The sequence below is a fragment of the Lampetra planeri genome, chromosome 49, assembly GCF_965212315.1.
Source record: "Lampetra planeri chromosome 49, kcLamPlan1.2.h2, whole genome shotgun sequence".
Lineage (NCBI taxonomy): Eukaryota > Metazoa > Chordata > Hyperoartia > Petromyzontiformes > Petromyzontidae > Lampetra > Lampetra planeri.
Window position 1 is genome coordinate 4,319,682 of NC_136155.1, and position 13,841 is coordinate 4,333,522.

A 13,841-nucleotide genomic window follows, 5' to 3' on the forward strand; every position below is an offset into this window, starting at 1 on the left:
GACCGCGGTTGACGGGGGGACCGCGCGGCCACCGTCGGCAGCTGACGTCAACAAAACCGCGCTCGGCGTGACGACGCACACTCAGGGTAACAGGGCGGCCTGGGGGTGTCTCCTATGAGACCTTCACACTCCGGCAAGTGGGCAAGCGACGATGACGACGACGACGACGGTGGTGGTGGTGGGCGACGTTGCAACGTTCCATTCCCAACGCAACAAAAAATTTTTACTCCCAAAAGAGAGCTGGAATTTAGCCAAATCGCAACGCACAGGTGCAAATCTAATTCGATGTAATTTTGGGTTTCGGGAAGCCTATGGGTCTCTATGCGAGTGTGTGGATCTCTGTATGAGCGCGCGGGTCTCTATGGGAGTCTAAGGGTTTCTATGAGAGTCATATCGGTGAGCGGGCCGAGAACGCCAACTCCCCGCACCCGAGAGCTCGGTTTACAAACTCAGATTCGAAGCCCAAGGAGGTCAGCGGTTGCCAGCCCAGCGCTTCTGACCTGCGTGCAGCTGAGGGGGAAAGGGTCGCGCAGGTCAAGTTCCCACCTTTGCGTACGCAAAGAGGTCGTTGCGGCCTTGGAACCGGTTGAAAAATTCTGGAAGACGCCATGGCGCGATGATCTGCGGAAAGGAGGAGCGCAAAAACAAACGGGATCGAAATAGGGAAAATAACAATAAACGGATATCAAACAATACAAATCTACACACACACACGCACAAATGCACACACGACCCCTGGCCTGTGGGGTCATGGCCCCTGGGCTGTGGGTCACGACCCCTGGGCCATGGGATCACGACCCTTGGGGTGTGGGGTCACAACCCCTGGGCTGTGGGGTCACAAACCCTGGGCTGTTGGTCACGACCCTTGGGCTGTAGGTCACGACCCCTGGGCTCTGGGGTCATGACACCTGGGATCACGATCTCACCTTGACCCCTGGGTAGAGTGCGTAGCAGGTGAGCTCGAACCGGACTTGATCGTTTCCCTGCAAGCGTAGACACAGGTGAATAAAACACTCACTTATTCGTTCCTTAAACTCATTCCCCCACTCATTCATTGACGAATATGTTTTTTCAACCTTTTGCAGCATTTGTAACCAGCTCTTCCTTGCTATAGAGGTGTGATTTCAATTGTCTCTCAGCTGGTTTAAGTACCCGGCATTAGTGCATTTTAATCAGTTTCTTCGCACATCCATGAATTCATCTGTTCATACGCCACAGACTGGAGTTTGACCCAACCTTTCCCATGGCCAGGTTCTGGAGTCTAACCCAACCTCTCCCATGACCAGGTCCTGGAGTCTAACCCAACCTCTCTCATGAACAGGCTCTGGAGTCTAACCCAACCTCTCCCATGACCAGGCTCTGGAGTCTAACCTAACTTCTCCCATGACCAGGTTCTGGAGTCTAACCCAACCTCTCCCATGACCAGATTCTGGAGTCTAACCCAACCTCTCCCATGAGCAGGTTCTGGAGTTTAACCCAACCTCTCCCATGAAAAGACTCTGGAGTCTAACCCAACCTCTCCCATGGCCAGGTTCTGGAGTCTAACCCAACCTCTCCCATAACCAAGTTCTGGAGTTTAACCCAACCTCTCCCATGGCCAGGTTCTGGAGTCTAACCCAACCTCTCCCATGACCAAGTTCTGGAGTTTAACCCAACCTCTCCCATGACCAGGTTCTGGAGTCTAACCCAACCTCTCCCATGACCAAGTTCTGGAGTCTAACCCAACCTCTCCCATGAACAGACTCTGGAGTCTAACCCAACCTCTCCCATGACCAGGTTCTGGAGTATAACTCAACCTCTCTCATGACCAGGTTCTGGAGTCTAACCCAACCTTTCCCATGACCAGGCTTTGGAGTCTAACCCAACATCTCCATGACCAGGCCCTGGAGTCTAACCCAATCTCTCCCATGACCAGGCTCTGGAGTCTAACCCAACCTCTCCCATGACCAGGTTCTGGAGTCTAACCCAACCTCTCCCATGACCAAGTTCTGGAGTTTAACCCAACCTCTCCCATGGCCAGGTTCTGGAGTCTAACCCAACCTCTCCCATGACCAAGTTCTGGAGTTTAACCCAACCTCTCCCATGACCAGGTTCTGGAGTCTAACCCAACCTCTCCCATGACCAAGTTCTGGAGTCTAACCCAACCTCTCCCATGACCAGACTCTGGAGTCTTGCCCACTCCGCCCGTGCGGCCAGCGCGCGTCGCAGCCTCTGACCCACCTTGCCGGTGGCCCCGTGCGAGACGTACGTGGCGCCCTCGCGGCGCGCGATCTGCACCTGGCGCCGAGCGATGCAGGGCCTCGCCAGCGCCGTGCCCAGCAGGTAGCGCGACTCGTAGCGGGCGTTGGCGCACACCGCGGGCCACACGAACTCGCGCACAAACTCCTCCCGCACGTCCTCCACGAACACCTGCGGGGGCGCGCGACGGCCGCGAGCCGGCGTGGTTGAGCATCGCGAGCGTTTTACGTTTCGGCGATAGCAATAAATAACGATGAACGATACGAGGAAAATGTCATACGCTTTCACCCAAATTTATCACCAATTTGCGCTGGAGGCTGCATAGTGTCAGGCGGTGAAGAATCCAAATATTGACTTAAAGCTTTTGTGACTGCAGGAATTCATATCCTTTGGGTCTTTCGGTAAAGCCACGTAGGTAGGTTCAAAGAAAATAACAAAAAACACTACGACGTTTCGATCGCAACACAAGCGGTCGTCTTCAGGCAAAATCCATTCGGAACTCTCGCATGGCAATGGGTGCCGTGGTGGCAAAATGTTAAATACCTCGCCTGGTATACAGGAGGTTTTGGGTTCGGACCCTGACACCTGCTGTATATTTGGAGTTTGAATGTCTCTCTCCCCCTCGTTGCGTGGATTTTTCTCCTGGTCCTCCGGCTTTTCCCTCCACATTTAGAATCAACATCACGCGTTTAGAGTAATTGGCTCCGATACATTTCCACGGGATGATGAGCCACTTCGTTGAGCTATTATTCGTGGCAAGGTCTCTTCTGAAAAAGAGCTACGTAGGCCCAGTGAGCCTTACCTCGAAAAATGTTTTTTTTTTACAAATATATATCTTCTTGGTTCTTTCGGTAAAGTCACGTAGAAGGGAAGTAATAAAATAATAAAAATAAAACATAATAAAATAATTCTCACGACGTTTCGGCTACAACGCAAGCAGCCGTCTTCAGGTGAAGAATGAGACACTGCCAAGCTTGGAGCTTATATATAAGCTGGGTTGGAGGTGGAAGAAGAGCGCCTTAACAAAAGAATGTGCACATCAAGAGGAATTTAGCATATTCATGGGAAATGCGTAGGAGGTGGGCGGGGGGGTTTCAAAGTCATATTATGCCCATGCATTATGCAGGATTAGCAGCATCAAAGGGAGGGGGCAGGGGGTAGCATTAACAAAGGGAGGGAATGTTAATAGTATGTAGAAGCAATGAAACATGTCAATGGGAGAACGGTGTTGGAGAACGGTCCACTGAAGCAGATATCACAGAGCTACGTCCGAGATCACTTCAAGGTGACACTCTGGTCCGCACACAGCACGAGGCAGCACTCTCCGACCCGCTCTGCAACACGTGAGAGTCACGTTCGTCGATTGACGGTCAAACCCATATTTTTTTGCCAAAAATATTTTGGAGCCGCGACATTACATTTGCTTCCGCACAATGTACCGTGTGCGCTGTACTGTGACGTAGAGTTCCAACTATGGTCATGGGTTACGGGGCCACGTCGAGGAATAGAACCAGGGACATCCTCACCTTGCTTGCGCCCAAGCTCTCCGCTTTCTTCTTGGCCGCTTCAAAGTCCTCATCCTGCCCAATGTTGGCCTGGGCAGATAGAACAAGTGAAGCTGAGACAAAGATTCCCTACCCCCCCCCCCCGTATAGCCTTAACGGATCTTTGGGGCAAGTGCTGTGAGTGGGCACCTATACAGGCCGGCACTGCTGCTCCCCACGTACACACACACGCACACATACAGCCGTGACAATCGCAGGTGCGGGGGAAGGACAACAATCTAAAACACAAAAAATTGCTCTAAAAACATGACAATTACAACCGTGAATATCATGACGAATACGCCGACAAGGCCGATGACGCAGCAGTGACAATAATGGACGAGTGATGACAGCCGCGCGCCGGCGACGACGCTGATGCCTCCGTACCAGGAAGGCGATGACCTCGTAGCCTTGCTCTTTGAGCCACACCAGGATGCAGGACGTGTCCAGACCTCCGCTGTAGGCGAGCACCACCGTACCGCCGTTACCCTTTCCAGACATCGCTGCACCAGGCACAAAGACAAAGACCCCCCCACCCAACATAGACTTTAGCAGAATGTTGGGGCAAGTGCCGTTAGTAGCGAGCAGCAGCACCTGTGAAGCCCGCCACGGCACACGATGGGGTGTACAAGATTTTTTTCACGTCTTTTGACACTGGCATGGAATTTTTGATTTAAAGCTTTCGTGACTGCAGGGATTCATATTCTTGGTTTTTTCGGTAAAGTATTTTATTATTGCCCTTCTACGTTTCTTTACCGACAGAACCAATAATACTGGCATGGAATGTTTTAGTTTTTCTTTATTAAAGTTAATAGTTTATCTATTATCATTAATATTTATTTTTCGTCTTCCTTTTACGGATGATATTCACAAAACTCTACCAAGAACACTGCACGTAGACAAGAATATAATTGACGAATGTTCAAAAAAATGCATGTGTAATATTAAAAAAATCATCTGAAGTTCGTTCCAAAAGAGAATTCGTGCATCCATAAATGTTAATGGGGGTCAGTTTAAATATTCTTTACAAAAAAATTAAACAACCCGATGTGATTCGTTAAAATAAATATAACCCCGTGTGTACTGACTGTTGTGCCACCCTGTACGCACGGAACATATAAACAACGCACGACACACAGTGCCCAACACGCCAAGCGGCCAGCGACAAGCAGCACTATTAAAGTTACACTAAATAAAGTCCGCGTGTGAAATTGGTTACGCACATTATGTGTTGCACACTCGAAATGAAGGACGTGGGCCGGTGCTCCAAATCGGGGGCAAGCACATTTATTTTGGTTAATATTAATCTTGAAGAACAGCACCGTCACTCTGTAAAATGCAACATCACGTGTCACGAACAGCATTCCTTCCGAGTCGCCATTAACCACGTGGCTGGTGTATCCACGCGGTCATTCAATAACCCTGCAAGCCACCTACAGGCCCGACCTAGTCATCACATGCTGCTGTACACACATGCATTGATGCACTGCACAGCACATCAGGACTTTCACAGAACCACACTCTACTCCCTTGCTGCACAAGGACATAATTAAAAGAGTGATCCATTCCTAATGTGCCACATATGCCACAGTCAGATCTATGCTTACCAAATCCCCGCCCTCCAGCGCTGTGTAAATGTGGTTGTGGTGATGATAGGGTGCGTTAGAACTAAAACAATTTTTTTTTTTACCAGGTAAGGCCCACTGGGCTACAAAGCACTTTTTTTTAGAAGCGGCCTTGGCTATCGCAAATGACGGCTCAACAAAGTGGCTTATGAACGTGGAGGTAAAAACCGTAGGACCCGGAGAAAAATCCACACGACCACAGGGAGAGAGAGACGCATGCAAACTCCGAATAGATAGGCGTCAGGCTCGGGGTCGAACCCACGGCCTCCTGTATACCAGGCGAGGTAGATGACATCTCCAAGCCACCGTGGCGCTGCGCTACGAACCCGGCCACCCGAGTTAGATTCCCGCTCACGGCCTCCACCAACACCAGCGACGATTATGTGAACCGGTTCTGGGCACCCCCCTGGATCGACTCGGCCTCAAAATCCAAATTGCTCAACCAGTGTTTTTATTTTTTCAATCTGCATATGCTAACCTGGTGCGGAGTGTCAACACCGTCATTAGGGAGACAAAGGCGGCCGGGCGTGGTGCTGGCCACCCAACCCCTTTGCGTGCCGTCCCACCGACCTTCATAGGTGCTGCTCGCTAACTGCGCTTGCCCCAACAGTCTGTTAAGGCTATACAGAGGATCTTTGTACAACACTGTTGCGAATTATGGTAATACAGTAATACTGCTGGATTAGGCCCCTTTCTCACGCCTCCACCGAACATGGTTGGCTACATAAGGTGCGAAAGAAGTTCAATACACACACATATATATATAGTCCAAGTCCGATTCCCACTCAAGACCAATAACTGACGATTATCTGAACCGGTCCCGGGTCTCCCTTGGTGCGGTTTGTAAGGAAACTTCGGCACTGGGGGAGACAAAGGCGGCCGGGCGTGGTGCTGGCCACCCACTCCCTCGTGTGCTGCTGCTGTTGGGGCTATAGGGTGATGGGAGGGGATCTTCGTCTCGATGTATGTGGCACTGATATCCCACCCTCGTTAATCCGTCGAATAGCATCCAATACCGTGTCAACCCACACGGTTTATACCCCGCATTTGTGAACAGGGAAACCGAGTTTTCAGGTCCATACGGCGTACAGCCGGGCAAAAGTGATGTGTTTGTCTATTTGTTTGCGTGTCTCCCTCGTGATGCGACTTTGTAGGATGAACGTTGAGATTTATAAGGGGCACGGGGTGACCGATAAGGTATGTGGTAGTGTAGTGTATAGTGTAGTGTATAGTGTAGTGTATAGTGTAGTGTATAGTGTAGTGTCTAGTGTAGTGTCTAGTGTAGTGTATAGTAGCGTAGTGTATAGTGTAGTGTATTGTAATGTAGTGTATAGTGTAGTGTATAGTGTAGTGTATAGTAGTGTAGTGTATAGTAGCGTAGTGTATAGTGTAGTGTATTGTAATGTAGTGTATAGTGTAGTGTATAGTGTAGTGTATAGTGTAGTGTATAGTAGTGTAGTGTATAGTGTAGTGTATAGTAGTGTAGTGAATAGTGTATTGTATATGTTAGTGTATAATAGAGTAGTATATAGTAGTGTAGTGTATAGTAGTGTATAGTGTAGTGTATAATAGTGTAGTATATAGCAGTGTAGTGTATAGTAGTGCAGTGTATAGTAGTGTAGTGTATAGTGTATAAGGGCACGGGGTGACCAATAAGGTCTAAATGGGTCTGTAATAAAGGCAAGCACTGATATTTTACCAGGTAAGGCCCACCAAGCTATGTAGCTGTTATTTTAGAAGCGACCTGGTCACAAATTATATATCAACGAAGTGCCTTATCATGTTGGAATTTATAGCAGCCAATTACTCTGAAAGCCTGTTTCTACATGTGGAGGGAAAACCCAGAGAAACCGAAGGAAAATGCACAAGACCACGGGGGGAGATACACGCAAACTCCAAATATACAAGTGTCAGGGTCGGGATCGAACCCACGACCTCCTGTATACCAGGTGAGGTAATTAACATCTCGCCACTTTAGGCGATCGTGTGCCGACATTAGGGTCCTTATTTGCCAACTTTGAAAAATATGAAGCTCTTTCTCACAGATGTCCAGTATGGGGCTGGTCAATTGGACTACTGGCAGGCGAATACCCCTGCTCTCTATTACAAGTAAGACATCCTGATCTTCAGTTCTCACCCGGTGAACAAACTGCGCTTGAATATGGTACAGCCTCCTCTGCTATAACGCGGTAGTAGTTGCGTTCCTGAAGTACACCGCGTTAGGAACCAATCGCGCTATCATAAATAATATATAATACAGGCTAACGCACTGTCCGCGGTAGCACGTGAGATGAGTGCGCAGGCTGAACAAAGACTGAGGTGCGTGTGGGTCGCGTCTAGAAGCATCCAGCAGCATCCCAGTGTCTTGTGCGACGCTATGCCGAGGCAGCCGTTACTCGATCGCATTGTATCCAATTCGCATCCTCGTTATAAAAAAAAACGTGTTCCCTGATACATTCATCGTCGTGTTGTATAACCAATTCGCATCATGAAAACAGCATGCGGTGTTGCAGGGTAACAGACCGTACTTGATTCTGCCGAGTCACCCCATGAGGTGATCAGTGAACGCTAAACGTTCTGTGGTTTAAAATGAGGAGGGGCAAATGCCTTTGGGTTAATCTGTTCCCTGCCTCTGGAAATCGAATCCAAGTCATTACATGTTCATTCCATGACAGTCAGACCAATATGTAGATTGTTAATTCTCAGAAGGAATTTTTATTCAAATTATGTGCAGAAAGAAATGTAATGCGATGTTTTTTTTGTGTGTGTAGTCATTGGTGTGCAGGCTGGAGAACCTGATTTAATAACTTAATCTATGCGAGGTAAACCGGTCTCTGTGCGACTCTCTGGGTCTCTGTGCCAGTATATGGGTCTCCGAGTCCACGGGCTCTTATGTGAGTCTACAGGTCTCTCTGTGAGGCTCTGCGAGAGTCTACAGGTCTCTGTTGTGAGTCATTGGTGACCGGGCAGAAGCCATCTCCTCGTTCAAATGGAGAACACGGTTTAATCGCAGGCAGGCAGCCACGGGGATTCTAACCCAGGATCTCAGTGAGCGGTTATTGGAATATTTTTGTAATTTACCTTTAACTTCTTAAACCACGACAGCCACGCTTAGCCCCCCTATTGTTGACAAGAAGTGTTGTAGGCTAAACTGTTGTTGTGCATACGATGACTGTTCTACCCCATGGCAGGTATGGGGGTGTTGATTACACAGGAACTTCCTGATATGGTGTTGAGTTTGGTCACGTGACCAGGAAGTTACGATTTAACATTCTCTAAGCCATGAGGCAGGGTGTCAGCCATTACACAGAGTACAAAATTGAGGCACAAATAGCATCTCGGTAAAGACAGGTGCATATGTTCATTGTGGGACTTTAATAAGCATTGTCTGTAAGTTCGCTTATGTTCTTATAATACTGGGAATGCTGTTACAATGTTAAGATTGCCGTTATAATGCTGTAAATGCCTTTATAATGCTGTTAAATTGTTATGATAAATATGAGGCCTAGTTAACAACGAAGCCTGCCACTTGCATTATTGTGAATTTTACTTGTAATTGAATGAGTCGAGTGAGACTTGCACCCATATAACTTTGATGCAATATTTAGTGCAAGGATGAAGAAGTATCTTAATTACAGTTCGGTGTTATGTGCAGCGCTGTACATTTAGGCTGCAGTATGGTAATTACAAGAAGTGACCTTATTTAATACAGTAGCTTATTCTCTTGTGTAGCTATTCGGTGCTAATGTATGTGCCTGGTCCATCCAGGACCTATTGTTGAGTTTCATGTTATCTAAGACAATGTTTTGATGCTCCTTGTGTTCATTCATTGTATTGATATTGCAAGTATTAACAGATGCTGTATTTTGTGCTGTGTTTTTCCATAAGTTTTACCTAGTTCAATTAATTAAATACGTCGGAGTCGGATGTTCACCCTGGCTCTGAAAGTTTATTGAAAGCGAGGTTAACTACTCAGATAGTGGTGCAACGCAGCGCATAGCGAGGCCGAGACAATGACAGTTGCGAAAAAAACAAACCCCGTTCACCACATTCGTCATTGACATCGCCCTTAAATCATTAAAATACGAGGGCCATTTAGGGTTAACCTGAACTTTTTTTGCAGGGTAAAGTGAAACGAATCTATTTGTCAAGGGAGGCATTCCCCCTGATTACATGTACATGCTTCGTCATCATCATCAATCATCACAAAACAGCCATGGTCAATCCACTGCTGGATGGAGACCCCCCCCCCCCCCCCAAAAACATCACCATGCCTCACAGTGCCCTTCGATGTAATAACAATCCACATAGCAGCTATGCAGTGTCATGGGGTACCTTTTGCCAGTATCAAAGCGTGAAAAATAAGAACAGGTTTTACCCTTTCTGGCATTGAAGCAGGAGGTGTAAGATGTTCAAACACAAAAGAGAAACCTTTTGCAAGGAGTGCGTGACGTCATTTATGGACGGCCCCTTTCGCAAGTTCAGCTTTCCAACATTGCTCCTCCATCCTACACTCGTACCGCTGCCCCCTCCACTCCTCTTGATTTCACCCCTCCGATGTCAGTCCGCCAACAGTCTCATTCACAGCTCACAGGGCTCTTAATACGGGGGGTGGCAGTAGCCGAAATTGGCAGTTAGCAACAGCAGCAAAAAACATCGTCACGTAGTCCAAGGCCGTAATTATAATATATATGGGGGACACACATCCCCGCCAATATTCAAATATGCTCAAAATGCCCCCCCCCCCCCCAATATATCGCTATAAAATAGATTTCTGTTTATAGGATCGTGGTAATGTATGTACTTTATTAATCCCTAATCTCTGCCATTACACACAATGAAACAAGAAAAGTTAAAAAAAGAAAAACAGAGCAATGAAATACAATTCACTATTAGACATTACTGTAAAAAAAATATATAAAAAGTCCATCCTATGTGTTAGTGCTTTTTAAACATATTTTAGGCAGGAAATTAGTTTTCAAATTTAGATTTTTTTTTTTGGGGGGGAGGGGGGGACCCCCAGACCCACTGAAAAGATTTCGTCCCCCCCAATGTTGACTCCATGGCTAGGGCCTTGTCGTAATCCGATGGACATCAAACCCACAGCGCCAACGGATTAAGAGATGCAACGTCACTTGCATCTATTGGTCCGTTGTAATTGTGAGGGCGCGTCGCTCCTCCTCGCGCAGACACTTCGCTTGGAAAACCGGTTGGATGCAGTCATTTGAAAAGGCGAGGTTGCTGGCATCCAAAACCCCAACCTCCCTTCTCTCGTAATCACTCAGCCGGTGGCGGTTTAGAAATCTGCATATGCCCACAATGAGTCACCGCGTAAATTACATGCGGCATTTGCGGGATGTGGAGATTGTTAGAAAGCCTTAAGGGCCGTCCATAAATGACGTCACGTGATTTTTGGACGATTTTGACCCCCCCCCCCCCTAGTCACACGGCGTCACAAAAGTCAGACCCCCCCCCCCCCTCAAATATGACGTCACAAAGCTCCCCCCCCCCCCAAAAAACCATATTTGCATTTTGAAAATAAAACATGCTTCAAATCGCTTTAAACTATTGTCATTGTAGTGCATATTTAATGCGGCGCTGCACGCTGATGTTGTAGGAGAAAACATTTATAAGAAAGTATATTTAATTAAGTAGAACGTGTTGCCTATATTTATTTAAAATTGCGCATTTTGATGTGACGTCACATTTCTCAAACACCCCCCTCGTCACACTTCGTCACAAATGTCTGATCCCCCCCCCAGGTGCGTGACGTCATTTATGGACGGCCCCTTATCTTATCAATGCCCTATCGCTCCCAACAATGGTAACTGTTCACACGAACGTCCCACCTTTGAGTCGGGTCCACCAGATTCGGTCTGTTTCATGTCGACAAAAAAATCTGTGTTCGACCACCAAACTAACACTGCAAGTCACAGCAACACACTGACTCATCCACTAACTCAACCACTTACACTGCATGTCGTAAACACACTCACTCACCCACCCACCAAACTGCTGTTCCCACCAACTCACCCAACTCAACAATAACGACGATTCACCACTAAGTGGCGGTGACGTCGCCACGGCATTTGAGCCAGGCTAAGTGCACCTTGAGGCCGACAAGAGCGTTTGAAATGTCCAAAACGCTCACTCGCCCACTCACACACTTGTAGGTGAAAACAACACACTCACCCACTCAGCTACTTCCCCGCTCGCTCACCCACTCATTCACTCAACTACATTCCCACTCACCCATCCAACTACTTTCCCACTCACTCACCCACTCGCTCACCCACTCGCTCACCCACGGACCGACTCACCTACTTCCCCACCCACTCACCGACTCACCCGCTCGCTCGCTCACTCACCCACTCGCTCACCCACGGACCGACTCACCTACTTCTCCGCTCGCTCGCCCACTCACCCGCTCGCTCGCCCACTCACCCACTCACTCAACTGCTTTCCCACTCGTTCACCCACTCGCTCATCCACTCGCTCACCCACTCGCTCACCCACGGACCGACTCACCTACTTCCCCACCCACTCACCCGCTCACCCACTCGCTCAACCGCTCGCTCATCCACTCACCCCCCACATCTATTTCGCCACCCACTCACTCGCCCGCTCGCCCACTCACCCACTCGCTCGCCCACTCACTCACCCGCTCGCTCACCCACTCACTCGACCGACTCACCTACTTCCCCACCCACTCACCCGCTCACCCACTCGCTCACGCACGCACTCACCCACTCAACTACTTTCCCACTCGCTCACCCACTCGCTCACCCACGGACCCACTCATCTATTTCGCCACCCACTCACTCGCCCGCTCGCCCACTCTCCCACTCGCTCACCCGCTCCCTCGCCCACTCACCCACTCACTCAACTGCTTTCCCACTCGCTCACCCACTCACTCACCCACTCGCTCACCCACGGACCGACTCACCTACTTACCCACCCACTCACCCGCTTACCCACTCGCTCAACCGCTCGCTCATCCACTCACCCCTTCGCTCACGCAGGCACTCACCCACTCAACTACTTTCCCACTCGCTCACCCACTCGCTCACCCACGGACCCACTCATCTATTTCGCCACCCACTCACTCGCCCGCTCGCCCACTCTCCCACTCGCTCACCCCGCTCCCTCGCCCACTCACCCACTCACTCAACTGCTTTCCCACTCGCTCACCCACTCACTCACTCACCCACTCGCTCACCCACGGACCGACTCACCTACTTACCCACCCACTCACCCGCTCACCCACTCGCTCAACCGTTCGCTCATCCACTCACCCCCTCGCTCACGCACGCACTCACCCATTCAACTACTTTCCCACTCGCTCACCCGCTCGCTCACCCGCTCGCTCACCCGCTCGCTCACCCGCTCGCTCACCCGCTCGCTCACCCGCTCGCTCACCCGCTCGCTCACCCGCTCGCTCACCCGCTCGCTCACCCGCTCGCTCACCCGCTCGCTCACCCCGCTCGCTCACCCCGCTCGCTCACCCGCTCGCTCACCCGCTCGCTCACCCGCTCGCTCACCCGCTCGCTCACCCGCTCGCTCACCCGCTCGCTCACCCGCTCGCTCACCCGCTCGCTCACCCGCTCGCTCACCCGCTCGCTCACCCGCTCGCTCACCCGCTCGCTCACCCGCTCGCTCACCCGCTCGCTCACCCGCTCGCTCACCCGCTCGCTCACCCCGCTCGCTCACCCGCTCGCTCACCCGCTCGCTCACCCGCTCGCTCACCCGCTCGCTCACCCGCTCGCTCACCCGCTCGCTCACCCGCTCGCCCACCCGCTCGCCCACCCGCTCGCCCACCCGCTCGCCCACCCGCTCGCCCACCCGCTCGCCCACCCGCTCGCCCACCCGCTCGCCCACCCGCTCGCCCACCCGCTCGCCCACCCGCTCGCCCACCCGCTCGCCCACCCCGCTCGCCCACCCACTCACCCGCTCGCTCACACACTGCAGGCCACCCAACTTATTTGTATGCGTCTCCCCTTACAGCGCTCCACTTTTAAACTGCCTCCCACCGTCGTCTCCTTCACACATTTCTTATTATAATAACAATACTAACCTTGCTCAATTCAAGGCACGTATGAACTCCACGCTATTAGTACACCTTCATTCAACAGTGCTCTTTCTTCCATAATAGAGGTTTTTTTGGGTTAGATCGCGTAAATATATAAATGTGTCGTTAAACCCGCCACCACCCGACACAGCTAACTAGTAAGGGTTGTCACGTAAACAGAACGTGGCCAATTCGTCACTAGTACAGCACACCGGTTGTATGTTGGAGAGCAAAGCCACAACATTTACAATCGACACATTTATATATTTACGCGATCTAACCCAAAAAAACCCTCTATTATGCATGCTATTGGTCGCGAAAGTCTACGTGTTAAACTGTGATCTTTCTTCTTCTTGGTTCTTTCGG

At 50.0% G+C, this 13,841-nt stretch overlaps 1 protein-coding gene across 1 annotated transcript in view; it reads right to left on the reverse strand.

Annotated features, from left to right (window-relative positions):
- The window catches only part of ASS1 (argininosuccinate synthase 1), a 74,297-nt gene that overhangs the window by 56,235 nt on the left and 4,221 nt on the right, over nt 1–13,841 (reverse strand). Inside the window, exons 2-6 of the mRNA XM_078616141.1 lie at nt 4,170–4,285; nt 3,765–3,833; nt 2,221–2,409; nt 927–983; nt 547–621 (exon numbers count right to left, since the gene is read on the reverse strand). Coding sequence (XP_078472267.1) covers nt 547–621; nt 927–983; nt 2,221–2,409; nt 3,765–3,833; nt 4,170–4,283 — 504 coding nt within the window. The 5' untranslated portion in view covers nt 4,284–4,285. The remainder of the gene's footprint in view (nt 1–546; nt 622–926; nt 984–2,220; nt 2,410–3,764; nt 3,834–4,169; nt 4,286–13,841) is intronic.